The sequence below is a fragment of the Echiichthys vipera genome (assembly GCF_963691815.1).
Source record: "Echiichthys vipera genome assembly, chromosome: 14".
Classification (NCBI taxonomy): domain Eukaryota; kingdom Metazoa; phylum Chordata; class Actinopteri; order Perciformes; family Trachinidae; genus Echiichthys; species Echiichthys vipera.
In genome coordinates, this window is record NC_139839.1 from 2,338,664 (window position 1) to 2,357,281 (window position 18,618).

At 44.6% G+C, this 18,618-nt stretch overlaps 2 protein-coding genes across 2 annotated transcripts; one reads left to right on the plus strand and one right to left on the minus strand.

The window, feature by feature from the left end:
* Nucleotides 1–2,228: 2,228 nt before the first annotated feature.
* LOC310956990 (lathosterol oxidase-like) lies at nucleotides 2,229–8,231 on the plus strand. The gene is made up of 5 exons (XM_083927383.1): nucleotides 2,229–2,250; nucleotides 3,489–3,706; nucleotides 4,573–4,705; nucleotides 4,830–4,930; nucleotides 6,540–8,231. Exons 2-5 carry the CDS (start codon nucleotides 3,497–3,499, stop codon nucleotides 7,002–7,004), a joined length of 909 nt encoding a protein of 302 aa, XP_083783509.1. The 5' UTR covers nucleotides 2,229–2,250; nucleotides 3,489–3,496; the 3' UTR covers nucleotides 7,005–8,231.
* Nucleotides 8,232–10,138: 1,907 nt separating this feature from the next.
* Nucleotides 10,139–16,427, minus strand: plekhb1 (pleckstrin homology domain containing B1; the record flags this gene model as incomplete). The annotated part of the gene is made up of 6 exons (XM_083927001.1): nucleotides 10,139–10,272; nucleotides 12,780–12,870; nucleotides 12,953–12,992; nucleotides 13,074–13,176; nucleotides 14,322–14,474; nucleotides 16,391–16,427. The coding sequence occupies 6 exons, from the start codon at nucleotides 16,425–16,427 to the stop codon at nucleotides 10,139–10,141; spliced, it is 558 nt and encodes a 185-aa protein (XP_083783127.1).
* Between the last annotated feature and the right edge of the window lie 2,191 nt (nucleotides 16,428–18,618).

Consider the following 18,618-nt stretch of genomic DNA (forward strand, 5'->3'; position numbering starts at 1 on the left):
CGGTGAGGGCTTAGGAATGAAAAGAGAGGGGGAGGAACCAAGTGGGTGGATAACTAAAATAAAAGAACAAGAGCCATTAGTCAAACATTAACAAACACACATAAATCTCATCTCATCTCATCTTCAGTCTCTTATCAGGGGTCGGGTCTCGGGGGCAGCAGCTTTAGCAGGGGACCCCAAACTTCACTTTCCCGGGCCACATTAACCAGCTCTAACTGGGGGATCCTGAGGCGTTCCCAGGCCAGTGTGGAGATCTAATCTCTCCACCTGGTCCTGGGTCTTCCCCGAGGCCTCCTCCCAGCTGGACGTGCCTGGAACACCTCCCTAGGGAGGCGCCCAGGGTTCATCCTTACCAGATGATCCTGAACCACCTCAACTGGCTCCTTTCAACGCAAAGGAGCAGCGGCTCTACTCCGAGTTCCTCACGGATGCTGAACTTCTCCCCCTCTCTCTAAGGGAGACTCCAGACCCCCTCCTGAGGAAACACATTTCGTCCTATTGTACCCGCAGCCTCGTTCTTTCGGTCATGATTAATGATTGATTGATGTATTAATTTCTATAATTTATAAAGACGGTCTAACAATTAATAAATGGTTTCCAAACACACTATAATGTATATGTTGTTATAATGATACATCAGACTTATACGGCGCTTTTGAAAGTCCTTAAATACACTTTAAATACAGGATACATTAAAGAAGCAATCATTTCATCAATCAAATCATTCGTCAAGATATAAGTCAAGGAACACCTCCCTAGAAACAGATATAATTAAACTTTAAAAGCTTCTGACGGTGGCTTATTGACATAAACCCTGCTGGACAAAGCAGAGAGTCCTGCTGTGATGGACGGTTTTCCTTCCCAATGGAAGTGAACTGATGTATCATCAAATCAATCTTACGACCCTTACTGCAGGGTTTATGGAGGGCTATAACCTTTCCACTGCTGTCATGTTCACATAAAAGTCCCTCAGCCTCGTATGGGTGATTCTGATGTGTCTAAGATCGAATGCATGTACACGTTTATTCAGTTGATCTACAGTGGTTTTGCTGTGGTATTCATGTGTGACAGTGTGACAGTGGATCAGAGGCTCCCGCTCCTGCACCTTGGAGCAATGGTGACACCGTGTGGCCGCTCTGGGTCTCAGTTTCACAGCAGAATGGAAGCAGTGTGTCATTTCCTGTCTGCAAGTACAACCAAACCGTTTCATTTATATAGATGCAAACACAACAATACGTTTTATTAGTTTTATTAAAGTTGCCTTTAATGTTTGTTTCCAACAAAACTTTGCAGATGTTTGTCTTCACTGAAACATCCACATTGTAATATTTGATTTTAAATTTTATTTTTGTAATGTCACAATATTCAAGTCTAAATGAACTGTAAGATACACTAACTGGTGTGTGTGTGTGTGTGTGTGTGTGTGTCTGTGTGTGTGTGTGTGTCTGTTTGTGTCTGTGTGTGTGTGTGTGTGTGTTTGTGTGTGTGTCTTTCTGTTTGTGTCTTTCTGTCTGTTTGTGTGTGTGTGTGCGTGTGTGTGTGTGTGTCTGTTTGTGTGTGTGTGTGTGTGTGTGTCTGTTTGTGTGTGTGTATGTTTATGTGTGTGTGTCTTTCTGTTTGTGTCTTTCTGTCTGTTTGTGTGTGTGTGTGTGCGTGTGTCTGTGTGTCTTTCTGTTTGTGTCTCTGTCTGTTTGTGTGTGTGTGTGCGTGTGTTTGTGTGTGTGTGTGTGTCTGTTTGTGTGTGTGTCTGTTTATGTCTGTGTGTGTGTGTGTGTGTGTCTGTTTGTGTCTGTGTCTGTGTGTGTGTGTCTTTCTGTCTGTTTGTGTGTGTAACTGTTGTTATACTGTTGCTATATTTTGTACATTTTCAATAAAGTTTCTTTTTAAAAATGCGTCACTTCCGTCCAGTGAGGGGCTTGTGTCATATGAGGGGCTCGTGCTCCGGGGCTGCAGCTGGAGGGTACCGGGTCCCGTGCAGGTAAAGGAGAAAAAACAGAAGCTCTCCCCCGGGTTTGTGTAACAGTCTGGGGGCGTTTCGGCCTCTGCTCCGGCGGTGGCAGCACCATGAGCAGATCCTCCACATGAGCCAATGGGAAACCAGAACGAGCCTGCCGTGATGAGAAGCTGCGCGCTCATTGGACGCCCGCGTATGACGTGGAGGCTAACGCTTTACCGATTGGTCGCTCACTCACCTTTAGTGTAGCACGCACACTTCCTCTGTTGTACTGGGATACGAGCAACCCTCACAAGGTACGGTGCATTTTCACTGTGTGGATATTAAAGTGTATTAATAATGTGACAGTGCAGCTCAGTTAGGCTGCAGACTGGTGCTTATGCATTTAGACATAATAATAATTGCGTGTCACACGTAAAGGTCGAACAGGAAGTTATATATAATACCTGTATATGTGTGTATTTATATAAATGTGACAGGGTTAATGTACCATACCGGCTCGGTCATGCGCATGTGTCCCTGCAGGGGGGGATCTGGCATTTTTTTGTGCAGGACTAAAAAAAAACACTGTGATAATAGTGTAGTCTAGTGTAGAGAGCATATTGAGGAGGGTTACAGGGTTCAGAGGGCCACATCTGTCCTACTGGGTTGCAGGGAACCGGAGGGTCGTCGGTTCGAGTCCCTGTGTGGACCATACATGCGTGGACTGGTGGCTGGAGAGGTGCAAGTTCATCTCCTGAGCACTCATTGGCAGCCCCCTCGCTCTGACATCTCTCTGTTAATTGCATTTATATAGGTCCTGTTGGTGCATGTGTGTATTTTGGGCCTGTGTGTGTGTGTAACCTGTATAGTATATAATATAAACTTATATTTCATGTATATAATTCAATGCGATATGTTTAGTTTGCTTGTGTTCATGGTTAGATTTATGATGGCACTGTCAAATCAAGTCAAATTCCCTGAAATGAAAATTGCCTGGCAATAAACCTGATTCTGATAAATATAATACTGATAATAATAATAACAGAGTGAACAAATTTAATTTCCCTTGCGCGATTGATAAAAAAAAAAGATAAATAAAGATAAAATTCTTAATTCTTCTTACAGGGTTATTCTACATCAGCACAATAACTTCGAAACAGGCGTCACAAATTATAACATAATAATACACATAACATATAACAACATATAAAACATATTACTGAATTAACTCCACAGTTGTCTCTTCTGTAAATGTAAAATATTTGGCTGCAGACCGAATGTAATGTTTACAGAAATGTGTTTGCAGCGCCTCAGGATCCCCCAGTTAGAGCTGGTTAATGTGGCCCGGGAAAGGGAAGTTTGGGGTCCCCTGCTAAAGCTGCTGCCCCCCGCGACCCGACCCCGGATAAGAGGCTGAAGATGAGATGAGATGAATAAATTAACAGTGTTATAAAAAGGATGACAGCGAACAACGGGGCTTCTGGGAAATGCAGTGCTCTCCGTATCTTCTTATAACGTGTGCTCTTTCCCTTACATTTCCATCTTTCTCCAGATTCAACCATGGATCTTGTGCTGAATGTTGCCGACTATTACGTCCTCAGCCCGTACGTGTACCCCGCGTCGTGGCCTGAGGACGGGGCCCTGCGGCAGATCATCAGCCTGCTGGTGCTGACCAACCTCGGGGCTGCCGTCCTGTACCTGGGCCTGGGAGCCATCAGCTACTTCTTCATCTTTGACCACAACCTGATGAAACACCCGCACTTCCTGGAGGTACTGAGCCTGTATCTCATTTTGTGCGTTGTGATAAACTGTGTGTTGCCAACTGCTAAACACTTAGGTAATCAATTGAACTTTGTATCTGTAGGTGCGTGGACACATTTATAGTATAGTCATGTGATGAATTCGACCTTTTTGAAGCTTTTTCAAAGGCCGACATCTTCTTAAAGTGGAATTCCAGGGTCCTTTTTCAGCTCTTACATACATCAAATAAGCCATCGAGACAGTTTTGTGTATGCACTATTTACAGATAAATCATGTAGAGTCGCTAACAGCCAGACGTGGCTAACAGTGATTAGCTCGGGGCAGTACGGGCATTCAAAGGTCTTTTTTAACCACTAATGCTGCTGAAAATAACAGCAAATCTCTGCAGCAGCATGAGAAGAGTCCCTACACACAAAACAAAGCAGCAACAGCGTAGTTAGTGAAGCCAGAGTTTATTAAAAGAGTGTTTTAAAGACTTACCTACTGGCCCCTGTACCAGCTCCTCTCATAGTAAAGTCCATTACAGTGGATTACCAAAGTCAATCCCAAAGGAAAGAGCCCATTGGTGCTTTGTTTTGTGTGTAGGGACTCTTCTCCTGCTGCTGCAGAGGTTTGCTGTTATTTTCAGCAGCATTAGTGGTTAAAAAAGACCTTTGAGCTCAGAGATCAGGATGGTCTCACGAGGCTAGTATTACCCAATCACGTTTGAGCACGCTTTAGTTGAGCGTGCACGTGAGGAGTCCTTGTGGAGAGCAGAAGGGGTCAAACGCGTCGACCGCCATGCAATCGCAGAACCCACAACCAACGCCCCTTTTAATGTTTTTACACCCCCCCCCTTTCTCATTTATCCAATCAATCATTTTTTTCCAACTCAGAATCAAGTTCGTCGGGAGATCAAATATGCGATGACCTCTCTTCCCTGGATCAGCATCCCCACGGTGGCCTTGTTTTTCGCTGAAGTCCGGGGATACAGTAAACTGTACGACAGCGTCCACGAGTCTCCGCTGGGTAAGTGGAAGAGCGGATGAGTTCGCCAGCGTTCAGCCGTTCCGTTATCTTGTTGTTTCCGTGCATCTGAAACCCTGAACGTACCGAGTCGTCGGTGGTGACATCACGGTCTGTGTGCTTTCAGGTTGGCCAGGGCTCTTCCTGAGCATGATCTCCTTCCTGCTTTTCACCGACATGTGTATCTACTGGATCCATCGGTTCCTGCATCATAAGCTCATTTACAAGGTGAGTACAACTGTTATTTTCACGTTTCCCCGTGTATTTCTGTGAAAGTAACCTTTTGTGCCGCTACCTGTGGGTTGTTGCAAAGCTCTATTTGTCATTTTACCTTCTTCGTATGGATGAAAAAGACGTCTAAAGGCGCACTCACACTGTCCTTCCGCACCGGGCCAAAACAGGTTTTTCGGGTCAAGCCTAGTGCGTTTGACCAGTGTGAGTGCATTCGCTCCGCGCATAACTGCGGCCAGCTGGCCGTCCACGGCCCGTCTGTGAGAGGTGGGCTTTTGTATAGCGTGATGTACGAGCATGTGTACGAGCATGAGGCCTACGGCGGTTCTGATGTCATTTATGTGCGCCTGTTCGGACATAGAGAAAAGAAGGAGGGACCATGCGCGGACATTTAACAACAACAACAATGGCGGCGAAAGGTTCACGTTGGTGTGATGCGGAGGTGGAGTGTTTACTGCAGATTTGGTCGATGAAAAGATTCAAAAACAGTCGACAAGACGCACAAAAACTCTGAGGTCTACGGAAAGATCTGGAAACAAAGCCACGCATCGCCATGACGTCATCAATGCGTGTGACGTGTTACGGCGTGATATTTTGAAAGGGTGTTACGTCAGACTGAACAGCCCGATAGCCATCTCAGTAAAGGCTGTTTAATGTTTTTTCAAGGTGTCTTGGAGCTTTTTGAGCTTTTGTGTTCTCTCCCAAAGTGTCCTGTAATCAAGAGCCGCCCACTATAATACAGAAGGATTGATCATTAACACCAAAACTGTCTATGGAAAATGAAATTCTCCCTATCACAAAGAGCACCTTTATCATTTGTTTGAACTTCTGAGCACTCTAGACCTTTTATCTTCTCTATGCCTTTTAATATTCAATATTTTTGTGGCGCTTTCTTTTGATGGTAATACGCCTTTGAAAGTCCAGAGCTCGCCTCTCTACATGCAAATATTCCACCAAAGCAAGGTCCCTCCCGAGACTATTTTGCAGAGGCGCCATTGTTGCGTCCGCAGCTTAGCCCCGCCCTCGACAATCATGATTGGTTTAAAGAATCTCAAACAAGCCAGAGAGTATTTCTACTCCCTACCCCAGAATATATGTGTCCAGTAAATCTGCATCTATTATCTTCATTCTACATAGTGTCTTCACCAAGATCACCCATTTTACACTGTTGTGTAATAATTACCAGGTGTGGTGGTTAGCACCACGCCTCACAGCGAGAGGGTTCCAGGTTCGAATTCCAGCTGGGGCCCCTCTGTGTGGAGTTTGCATGTTCTCCCAGAGTCTGCGTGGGTTTTCTCCGGGTTCTCCGGTTTCCTCCCACAGTCCAAAGACGTGCTCATGTTTGGTTCATTGATGACTCTAAATTGGTGTGAATGGTTGTCTGTCTCTGTTCGTCTCTATGTGCCCTGTGATGGACTGTCCAGGGTGGACCCCGCCTCACGCCCGATGTCAGCTGGGATCGGCTCCAGCCCCCCGCGACCCCCGACAGCGGTTAAAGATGAATGAATGAATGAATGAAAAATGGAAATTATACAAAGGTGTCAGGTAAAATCGCAGTGATCTAGACTTTCTCTCTCTGACCTCTTTAACCTCTTGTCCCCATCAGCTGTTCCACAAACCGCACCACCTGTGGAAGATCCCCTCTCCTTTTGCCAGCCACGCCTTTCATCCCGTAGACGGCTTCATGCAGGGACTCCCGTACCACATCTACCCCTTCCTCTTCCCCCTCCACAAGGTGCTGTACTTGGCCCTGTACGTTTTCGTCAACATCTGGACCATCTCTATCCATGACGGCGACTACCGCGTCCCCGGCGCTCTGACGAGTGCCATCAACGGCTCCGCTCACCACACAGACCACCACCTCTTCTTCGAGTACAACTACGGCCAGTACTTCACCCTGTGGGACCGACTGGGAGGCTCCTACAAGCACCCGTCGGCCCTGATGGGGAAGGGTCCCCACGATGTGATCCGGAAACTTCAGGCGGAGGGAAAGTTAGGAGAGGACAGAGTGAAGGCTAAAGGGCCAGTGAATGGACATGTTCAGAGAGGAGTCACATGTAAGGAGGAATAACAGTAGGGGAAGTTACCATTAATTACTGAAAATGATCTCTATTTTTGTAAAGACAATGTGCTAAACCCAGCTGGAAAACATATCGGAGAATAATTGGAGTTCCCGCACTTGCCAAATACGCTAAAGTGAGCATTTAAATACTAGTGCATAAGACGCGTGTACGATTGTTTCCCTTGGATTGATATAATTAGCAGCAAGTTTGGGGATCACAACATTCTCCGATGCCAATTAGGACAGGACACCCACGTCCGTCCAAGTAGGACCGACAACTCATTATAGTCTTGCGGCGCTTGTAACTGAAACGGGGTGACAACGTTTTTGCTTTCTGCAGAGCCAAGAGACTTAAGGAGCATCAAAAACTGGCTCTACCACAGCTGGGAATGACACCGAGGCTGCTTTTCCACTGCAGGCTACGACTCGACTCACTCTTTTTGGGTTTCTATTTGCAGAAGTTGTGGAGCTTTTCTTTGGTCGAAGGCGGTGGCGTTAAAACACTGCAGACCACTGATAAGTCAGAAAGAATCATGACTAGGTCGACACAGGACATCCTGCACAAACACACCATTTTTAAAAAGCTACCTTCACTTGCAACTTGAATTTTTTTAATCACTCGACCCAGATTTTAAAAAATGGCAGCCCAAAAAACTAGGCCCACAATGTGCAGGCCTTCCACTGTTTGGTTGCTGCGTTGAAGATGATGTCACAGGCGTCGCTATGGCGATCAGCTAATAATCATGCCCTCACTTAGGGGTACTATCCACAGTGGAGTACAGGGGTGTAGATATTATCGATTTGACGCTATGTGTGGATTCTCTGGACAACAATGAGATATTTTCTGGTATCAATCGGCCACAATGAGACAATACAATCTGCCCATTTAACACAATAAAGATACATTTATGTCAACTCACAAAAAAGCATCTAACATATGATATGACAATTTTATTCATGAGCCCTTCCAGACACTTCAATTAAAAAAACTTGTAGTGTAGAAATTTTAAAATGAATCGATATGTCGATCCAGGTCGTTGTGTCTTTACACCCCTACTGGAAAAGAAAAGGATAAAAGTACTGGTACCAAAAAAGGGAGTCAAGTCGAGCAGCGCTGTAGCGTGCAGTGGAAAAACACGGCTCAACAAGGGATTCCCACTTCATTTTAGATCTAACGAGTAGTTCACTAAATCCATTTTCTAAATATTGGAATTAAAATGTTCAGTTTCATATTCATTGTCTTGTGTCTGCCTGTTGAAGTGATTGAGTAAAACCTTTCCCACTGATACTGTATTCATGTGCCGGTGCAAACAGTAGAAACACTTCTTCAGTATGAACGATAATGACGAATGAAACAGTGCAACTCACTCCAAAAGTACTACTTTTGAATTGTCTTTGTTTTGGTTCTATCTTCATACAAAGAAAACTAGTCCGTCTCTCTTATTTGGTGCTTTCAATCCCAATTTTTCTCATGGATCAGCGGAGGGCGCGGATTGAGTTTTTTATCTAAGGGCGCGCTCCCACTGTCCATCCGTCCCGTACCCCGTGCTCTAGGGTCCTTGTCCCTCCCTCCGGTTTGTACTCACACTACCTGGGCCTCGGTGAATGCTTCTTGCTGCCTATACGTCATCTAGCCGTAACACGTCACACGCATTGATGACGTCATGGCGATGCGTGGCTTTGTTTCCAGATCTTTCCGTAGACCTCTGAGTTTTTGTGCGTCTTGTCGACTGTTTTTGAATCTTTTCATCAACCAAATCTGCAGTAAACACTCCACCTCCGCATCACACCAACGTGAACCTTTCACCGCCATTGTTTTAAATGTCCGTGCATGGTCCCTCCTTCTTTTTTCTATGTCCGAACAGGCGTCGGAGCCCACCTCTCCCAAACGGTCTGTGGCCGGCAAGCTGGCCGCAGCTAGGCGCGGTACGGTTGCACTCACACTGGTCAAACGAACTAGGCTTTACCCGTAAAACCTGTTTGGGAACGGTACGGATGGACAGTGTGAGTGCGCCCTAAAGCATTTTTTTGTGATTCTGCATCTTTGTTGGAAAAAATAACAATCAAAGTTCACAAACAATCCCAAACCAAGGTCCAGTTCCTTCAGCAGATGTAGCCTGTTTTAGATCCTTCACTCTTAAGCCAGCACAGACAAGCCGCCCTTAAAATGCTCTGGATGCAACTGAGTATGGTCCTTTGATCCTTATACTTATGGTTAGGGTACTGTTTCGAGTGAATAATACATACACAGTACGGCAGCGTGCGATGCACTCAGAGGGTGACAGGACCAAACGTAGCAAAATGTTTAATTAACCTGAAACGTGGTGCGTTGTGCAATGTACAATGTGCACCCAGGAGTTTACAGACACGTCACAGCCAATTGGGTAACACCTCGGACACACCCAAGCCTCAAGACCTGTTGCACACTGTTGCAAAATGCAGCACAGTGTTTTCAGATTGAACGTGCCCTTGGACACTACTTGCCCTCAATGGCTGCCATCTTTGCTACACATGTAGAAGAAGCTAAGGGACACCAACATGTTTACAAACAGGTGAAAATGGCGGGGGAAGAAGCTGCATCAGCTGCTCCTGAAATGGCGAACGCCTAACTATACAAATGTAAGTTATACACGTGGTTTATCCCTAAACTGTAGTCAGATAGTGAGTGACACAGCTGGCAGTAATGCTCTGCCTGTTTGCAATTCACCACTAAAGTAGTTGGTCGACCCTGAGTTGGGATTGTTTTATCAAACTTAAACAGCATAGTTTGCTAGTTGAATGCAACCAAACAATGATTTTAGTCCCTCATTATCTTTTAATACATCAGTTAATTTCCTAGAACAGACTACACTTTCATCAAGCTATTCAGTGTAGAAGTGAGGCAGCAGATTCAAGTACGTTCAAATACAAAATGGACATTTACAAATGCTCATGAGTAGATTCAGTGCGCCGTACAAGCAGGAAGAACATTTTACAGAGCAGCAGCTTCAGGAATAAAAAACAGATGCACCTGAAAAGCAGCTGGGTTACAGCGAGTCATGGTTTTAAAAGCCGATGACACAAAAGATGCTTTCTACACCTGTATGCTGATGTCAGGTTCGCGGTCCGTACGTACTGTTGTCGTGTCAGTGATGGAGATTTTCTCAGCAGAAGAAGACGGGCATCCAGAGGAGGGATCGCATGGCTGTCCCCGCTGCCATGCCTGCCAGTATTCCCAGCGCGAGATGCTCAAACACGCCGTCGAATGGATCCCTCTGAACAAGCACCTGGTGGGTTCCTGAGAGAAAAGACGGAGGTAAGGGAGGAGCTCAACTCTGAATCAGAAACACCGAAAACTGGTGCTCCGTACCAGTATGTGTTAGAGCAGGGATGTCAAAGTCAAACACATCAGAGGGCCAAAAAAACAAATTTGCTACAAGCCGAGGGCCGGACTGGTTCAATGTTTATTAAAACATATTAAAATGATGACATATAACCTATTGAACCAAGACCTAACACAGTGGGGAGGGGGGTTGCTGAAAGTTGACATCTGCTCTGAATGCTGATGAATAATGAAGCTGAGGCGGCCCACTTGGGGCGCTGCAGTGAGTTCACGGGCTACCATTGCATTGTGGGTAATGTAGTTTTGGTGCGTGAAAAACACCAGCAGGCGACTGTGGCGTGCGGGCCGGTTCTAATACTAATGAAATATCATCCCGAGGGCCAAGATAATAATAAGATAATTCATTTGCGGGCTGGATCTGGCCCACGGGCCTTGACTTTGACACCCATGTGTTAGAGCCAGCCAGTGTTTTCTGTTGTTGGGTAATAATATTGCCACCTAGTGGTGTCCTGTAGGCCACAGACTGTACAGGACTACAAGTCCCACTGTGCTCCAGCATATTAATGAGACAGGTGTGGACAATGTTTGACTGAAGACACAGATGAGAAACAGTTCTAAACCTTTAAGCAACGTTAAGTTTGCTTATCTTCTTATTTGAGTTTTGCCTCCTTTCATTTGATTTAGTTATGGTTGTTGTAAAGGCGTATTTCATTTGTTGGATGTGTGTTAGAACAATATTTATTTAGATTAATCATGAACAATTCGACACCAATCCAGCCTGACAAGCAAACCATTCAATGCAAACGTAAGTAAGTGAGTAAATAACACTGAAATGTGGGTGATCTTACACTGATAATGAATATAAGGGGGCTTCAGCATTTTTACCTCGTTTTGTGACAGTGTCTTGTTTACCTGTATTATTTCAGTTAAATTATTTAAAAGTATTATTGATAATTTCAGGCCAGACGTCAGTTTAGTGCATGTGTCTTTCAGCTGCACCTGCAGTTGAGTTTTATTGCTTTTAGGCCTGCTGTGCTGTTTGGGTTAAACTCTTTTCTTCTGTTGATTGTGTATGATTCATGCATTAATGCATATAACACACATGCATTTCAGGGGTGTTGCATTCAGATTACTCACTACCACGGCCGTAACCAGGCATTTAGAAATACATCCGGTACACCAAAACACAAATAATCTCTAACATGGTTTTAAATATTTGGATATTTAATATTCTATCTGCGCAGTTAACGGTTATTATGTTTTCAGCATTTTCCCCCAACATGAATGTCTGAATGCTGATGCTTTGTTGGATTATAATGTTTTGGTCGCCTAAAAATGTCTTGATCAGTTGTTTGGTGGTTAACATGGCTAACCATGCAAGCTAGCTAGTGCTAGTGTGTGCTAGCTGGTAACTTCAAGTTGCAGTTGGCAATATTTGTTTGATCATATTCACTGAAACCGACACTCTGCTCAGATAGAACAACATAAATCATCTGGTCATAGAAAAAAAAACCTGCATGCAGCTAGAGCTTGTTATTTGTTTTGCAAAAATCCACTGCGCCCATATCATCCTGTCCACCTAGGGCAGTTCACAGTTCGTGCCCAAGGCACAGATCCCCACAGGCACACACCTCAAGCTAGGCATACGTTAGCAGTTGTCTATGGGTGAGTTAGCCAGCCTACCCCTGTGTAGCGTGTACCCCATGCTGTTTATCCATGAGAGAAGACACAGGCACGTTCACTAGAATTTGGTGCACACGCACTGACGAGCACTCTATTGGAGAGAGCGGAGGAGCATGGTGATAGTGGGGGAGGTGCGTGAGAGTTGTAAATGCTTGAAATTTGACTGAGTCAACTTGATCTGCCAGACTTTTCTGCTATAGTATCTTGCTAAGCACAGCGCCATTGTAACTCCAGTGACTTAACACTCTTCCCCTAGCTCTGCCCTCATGTACAAAATGTGGTCAAATTTGGCTCCAAAATTCCAAGATGGCGACGGCCAAATGCCAAAGTTCTGTCTTCTAAACGGTAGTCCACAAACCGATGGGTGACGTCACGGTTGCTATTATTTTTACCGGTCTATCCACCATATTCATAGCCCCCATGATACCTTGCGTGAAAAGGTTTATACGTGTCTTGTTCAGCAAAATCGTCGTCTTGATAAGTGAACACTGCTTTTATGTTCTTGAAGCATAAATGCAATCGGTAGAGGTAGAAAGCGAGTGTTAGGCTTTAAAGGAGCTACACCACCAACTACTGTAGCTCCCTACTGATTTTCTTTTTTTGACTTTTGTACGGCGACGTTTGTAGTTACATTTAGCCACTTGTTAGCAATCCCCTTCTTAAAGACACATAAGGTACAAGCTTTAAAATCGGGAAAAATGGAGCTGCGGTGTCGTCACTTCTGGTTTTTAGGACTCTACTGCAGCTCTCTATGGTCCTGCATCACTACGGTGACGTACCTGGTCCCGCTCCAGGTGTGATGTAGACAGTATGGTAGTTGTTGATGGGGACAGCTTGGTAGGAGTCATCATATGGGTCGTATGTGAACACCTACAGAAAGACAACTTTTTAAGCAAACACCTCCTGAGAGTGAACGTGTCTCAGCTCTTACAGAGAGCGTTGGATCACTCACTGGGTTTCTCCTGGTGTCCAGCAGAGTCAGTTTCCACGCTCTGAAAAACACATGAACAACTGATGGATGGTTGCAAAGAAAGGCAGAGCAGATGGACCGGAGTAAAAGTGAGACTACCTACATGGATTCGTCCTCACTGTTGGCACACAGGTTGACTGTTGAGCCGCTTGTGAGCTGGACCACGATGAGATTCTCCCGGGGATTGCTCTCCGGAGGAGTCACACCTACAGATGAAAAACAGGGTTAGGGAAGTCATTCATGTTGTCATCTGTCTTCTGTCTGCCAAGATTGAACATTAAGTGTAGGTGTGTACAGTTACAGAGTTGGATGTCAGGGTTGGGAGTTATGTTAAAGTTTCCCAACCAGTCCCTGTCAGCATTTACGATAAAAAATAAGCAAAATAAACTCTCCAACTGTCAAGGAAAGACATATCCTTACACTTATTTTCCTTTTTTAGCAGTACACCTCCTGAATTCAAGTTTCTCTTTCGCCAAACTGAGACGTTAGCTTAGTTTCCTTGTTAACTCGTAAAACACACTTCATTTGAAATGGACAGAAACAAAATAAAACTCTGCAAATCCATTGTAGTTGGTCTTTCAACTGTTAACCGACAATCACCAATCACCACCAACTCACAGTTGAAAGACAGTTGAGTTAACAAGGCAACTAAGCTAACGTCTGTATGAGTTCGGTAGACATAAACCCTTAATTCAGTCCCTCTACCTCCACCTTCTGTTCCTGTCTGCTCTCAGAGTCCTGTCTGTGTGCTCCTAATGGCATCTGCTAGTTCCCACCGCACCTGCAGAAAAACAATCGCTCAGTGTCAATGACTGCTCTGAACTCTGTTCAAACTGTGAAACTGGGCACTGTATTGCACATTTCTTGCATAAAGTGTCTTCAGAAGCATTTTAGAGTAAGGTTTAACTGTAAAATGAGAGTGTTTGTCTGGTCGGCAGGTGGGCGGAGCTTAGTTTTGGCTCAACTTGATCACAAACGTTCTCATTTTACAGCTAAACAGTACATTAAAATACGTTTCTGAAAACATTTTATGCAAGAAAAAGGCAATACATTGCCAGAATACTGATTCATATTTGATCAGTGCTGCCTAGTTTCACAGTTATCGACAGTTCATGGTTGTTTTCTGTCGGGACGGTGGAGCACTCAGAGAGGGCTCTGGAGGCAGATGGAGATACATTACGTTTTCAGAGATCGTCTGTCTCATTGTGCTGTCGGGATAAAATACAGATACAAAATCTGTGGATAAAATGTTACTGACTTCAGCTTTAAGATGATAGTTTGTGGATTAAAGCAATGCTGCGTGTTGACACAATAATGGACCTGTCAAAGGTCAAACGTCAGCGTGCCTTACCTCCACACTCCAGGCCGGATCTCACGTCTACACATGCTGTCTTGAGGCTAACGCGGTGCTCCAACTCTCGCCTGCTGTCAGTCTTGTAGAAGCAAAGGCTCCCATCTATCCAAAGGTCACACCAGTTCAACTTCCAGCGTTTTAGGACAGAAGCTAGAGAAGACCAAGTGTCACAGTAGACCATTAGTGTTTGTTCTTGAACGGGACATTTGTTAAAAAATATATATATGTAACTGAGGGTAAATTAATTGTTGAGTCAGTGCTATCATCAATAACCTGAATAAGTCAATTTCTCCCCTTTTTAAAACAAACCGGGTAAAGGGAATAAGTTAAATCACATGGCTTCACCCTATTTTTATAAGCAAAGCTGACAGAACAAGCTCAAGGAGTGTTCATGGGTTCGATTCCCTCATATTGTAAGATTAAAGCTTATTGCGTTTGTCTGGTAGTTCTGTTTCCCAGCAGATACATCCCCACTGACTTTCCTGGGCAAGCCACTTAAGAGCATGGCCAGGAACAATTAATGGGATTAGTAAACCATTAAAGGGAAGTTACAAAAGTCAGAGTTTCATAACAGGAACGGTTTTCACTTTCTAAAAAATGCTCAGTATCCCTGTTATCATGTTTGTCCCCTAAGACAAGAACAGCTCAAAATGTATATTGAATGATGAGGTTGAGGTGAGGATGCAATCTCAGAACCCAGTGACTATCATCTGATGAGGATTTAGTTATTTATTTTTTAAAATTTATTTTAATCTAAACAGCGCCACCATACATTTTCTGTTAATTTGGCTGCGCCCAAGTCTTACAATGGTAGGAACACTCTCCTGTTTATTCTGGCATCACGTTGGCTAAACTGTTAATGCCATTCTTGTGTAAACAAAGACACATGTAAGCGCAATGGGCATTTAACAGGATCGCCAACATTTTCGGTCATGGCTATATATTGTACGATAAGTCGATATTGTAAGCATCGTGAGGCCTGACGTTGGCTCACCTGGCTGTTGCCACCAGAGGCTAACTTGTCATCAGACCCATAGCTGATGGGTTGGTAAACTCTGTAGCCTAGTGGTAAAGGTAGTCCACTAGTCTCATCTCATCTCATCTTCAGCCGCTTATCCGGGGTCGGGTCGCGGGGGCAGCAGCTCTAGCAGGGGACCCCAAACTTCCCTTTCCCGGGCCACATTAACCAGCTCTAACTGGGGGATCCTGAGGCGTTCCCAGGCCAGTGTCGAGATCTAATCGCTCGACCTGGTCCTGGGTCTTCCCCGAGGCCTCCTCCCAGCTGGACGTGCCTGGAACACCTCCCTAGGGAGGCGCCCAGGGTTCATCCTTACTAGATGATCCTGAACCACCTCAACTGGCTCCTTTCAACGCAAAGGAGCAGCGGCTCTACTCCGAGTTCCTCACGGATGCTGAACTTCTCCCCCTCTCTCTAAGGGAGACTCCAGACCCCCTCCTGAGGAAACACATTTCGGCCGCTTGTACCCGCGACCTCGTTCTTTCGGTCATGACCCAGCTTTCATGACCACAGGTGAGGGTAGGAACGAGGATTGACTGTGTATTTTATCATGATTAGAATTAGTGTTATTTTTTAATAGCTGTAAACTACTAACCCTGTATAGACACGATTGCTTTCATTATCTGGCCTGGCTCAGGTTGTTAAAACATGAACAAAAGCAAACAAAGAATGAGTAACTTCCATTAATATCTAGTTTGACAGTCACAATGGAAAAACAACAGAAATAAACGGGGTTATTCTGTTACGATACCAACATTTTGGGCAATATCTGAGGCATTTTCGATAAACAACTCCATAATAACTCTAGCTTTATACTAAAGCATAAAATCCACCAAACAGAAAATAAGAACAAATGCCCCTCACAGGTTCCCACAACCCATGGTGTCCCCATTACAATAGCAATAATAAGATATAGACACTGAAATCCTCACATTGGAGAAACTGAAATTGTGTCCTTTATCATAACAGCCAGAGCTATTATTATTTCCGACTTGATAGCTGTTAAAAAAGAAAAAGATAAAAAGGGAAATATCCTGTTTGTACTCACTCTGTCTCCACAGCCAGCCGGACCTCAGGAGCGCCATGTGACTCTGCTGTTATGATAATGATAATCCAGTAGAAGAAAAGTTTTGGTGGTTTACAAGACTAAAAGGTCCAGCAACTGGTTATGGACTCCTTTGTTTATATTCCCATCTGTCGCACAAACAGCTAGGTACTGGTCTAATCTGGACTAAGGCTGACTCAATGGATCATTGTGGATTAACAGAGTGTTTGGCCACTCCCTGGCGTCCTGTCTCGTCTTCCTCTCTCTTTCTCCACCGATTTTTCTTCCTGACTCTCACTGTGTGCCATGCCTTGTTTGTTGGTTACATGCTCCTAAACTAAACTCATGTGAGCCATGTCCTATTCATTTATGTCCACATACATACAGCATGCCTTTACAAGTTAATCCCTGCACGTAAATAACATGAGGATTAGCCTCATAGTCCTGAGGCAGGTCAGTTATGAGAGTCTTCCCAGGATGTGATACACCGGTGACATGCTCTGTGTCAGCCGATTATGTACTTACAGTCATTTCTTAATTCAGGAGCAGTGTTTTCCTACATTTATGGTCATAGTCTGCAGTGACAGGTTTGAACCGCAGATAATAAAAGATGGACGTAGCTTCCAGGGTCTGAAAAGTGAAGCCGGTGGTGAGGTGATCTATAAAGGGTCTGATTACACAAGACTCAAAGGAAACACTTCCAGTTGAAGACTGGCAATTGTTAAATACTGTTATTTATTTGATTAGTCCAAATTAGTCCTTAACCCTGAATGATTCATCACTTGACATGGAGCAGGCCGATCGCTTGACACACTCAGCAACAAACCTGGCAACCCGACTGCTGGAGTTATTTATTGTTGTTGCGGCTACGATCTTGAGACACTAGATGGCGCTTTTCTGCTCCCCCGCCATATTCAACCTTTAAGGAGCGGCTCATGTGAGGTGTTTTGTTCTTGTTTTAATTTTGTTCTTCACCCGGTGAGTCGCGGGTCAGAGAGGGCTGGGAGTTCAGCAGCTGAACAGCCTCGGGGGATGAAGGTTGCTCTTCTCCTCTGCGTCCTGCAACCTGGACAGCGAAGCCGAGGGAAGTCACTAAAATGAGGGAAACAGGGCATGTGAGGGGTCATTTAAAACCTGCTAGCAGATCTGAGCATCTGCTGTTCATAGAGGGAGGGGAGGGTACTGAGGGGCAGTCCAGTCATTTAGTAGCAGATTTTAGGTACCTGTTTTGCAGGCTGATGGGGAGGAACCAGCGGGTGAAAGAGAACCTAACAACACCCTGAATGAAGGAGTGTTAAAAGGCGATGAGGATTTCTTTGCTGACCTCGGAGGAATCAAGCTTTCTCAGCAAGTACTGCCCCTGCTGGCATCTCCTGATGATCTCCTCTGTGTTGGTCTCAAACCTCAGCGGGAATCTCTAGTGAGGGTCCCTGAAAATCAGATAGAACGAGGCTGGGGATGTTGATGGGTGTGTAACGCCTGTAGCTTTATACACAAGAGGAATCCAGGCTGGAATTACCTCCAAAGGTGCTTCGACAGCGTCCTGAGTAAAGGCTTCATAAACTTTTGCACAGGCTGTTTCAGTTGTTCAGTACAGTTTTTTTTATATATATTTGCTAAAAATGTCTAAATATCTGTTTTTGCTTTGTCATTTTAATGTATTTTGTGTAAATTGATGAGGAATAAGATGGATTTTATCTATTTTAACAGCAGTGTAATGTATAGTGTTCTCTATCACCGCATAGTGGACATAGGAAGTAGTACAACATTTCGAGTGCCACGCACCCCACACAGAAAATAATCTATATTTTGTGCATTGTGTTGTGGGAATTTTGGATATTTGTAATTCATAATCATAGTTTTGTCAGGTCAGACGCAGTTCAGTGTCTCCTCTGTCTCACCTTCTTAATGGATAATGCAAATAACTAACTCATGATGGTATATTGGCATATGTGTGCATCTGTACCCTGTGTTAGAGACCTTGTGATGAGAGAAGTTCAGAATGTTCAGAATTGTAATGTCTAAGGCGTGTTTTTGTTTGGTCTAAAGACGTCACCCAACCAAGGCTATTCGCGTCCTGTCCCTCTCCCTAAAAGACTGTTGCGAGATTTGGCAAATCGTCATTCCCTGCTAGACTCTAACTTGTGAGGATGTGGGGATGAACGTATTTTTGTCTGCAGAAGAAAATGCTTTGGCAAAATAAACCAGGGAGAAAAAGCTGATCCTGTTTG

Excerpts from the sequence above, each read along its gene's own strand:
- LOC310956990 (XM_083927383.1), top strand. The coding sequence starts at position 3,497 with ATGGATCTTGTGCTGAATGTTGCCGACTATTACGTCCTCAGCCCGTAC. Across the intron at positions 4,706-4,829 it reads CGTCCACGAGTCTCCGCTGG|GTTGGCCAGGGCTCTTCCTG; the intron begins GTAAGTGGAAGA and ends GTGTGCTTTCAG. Across the intron at positions 4,931-6,539 it reads ATCATAAGCTCATTTACAAG|CTGTTCCACAAACCGCACCA; the intron begins GTGAGTACAACT and ends TGTCCCCATCAG.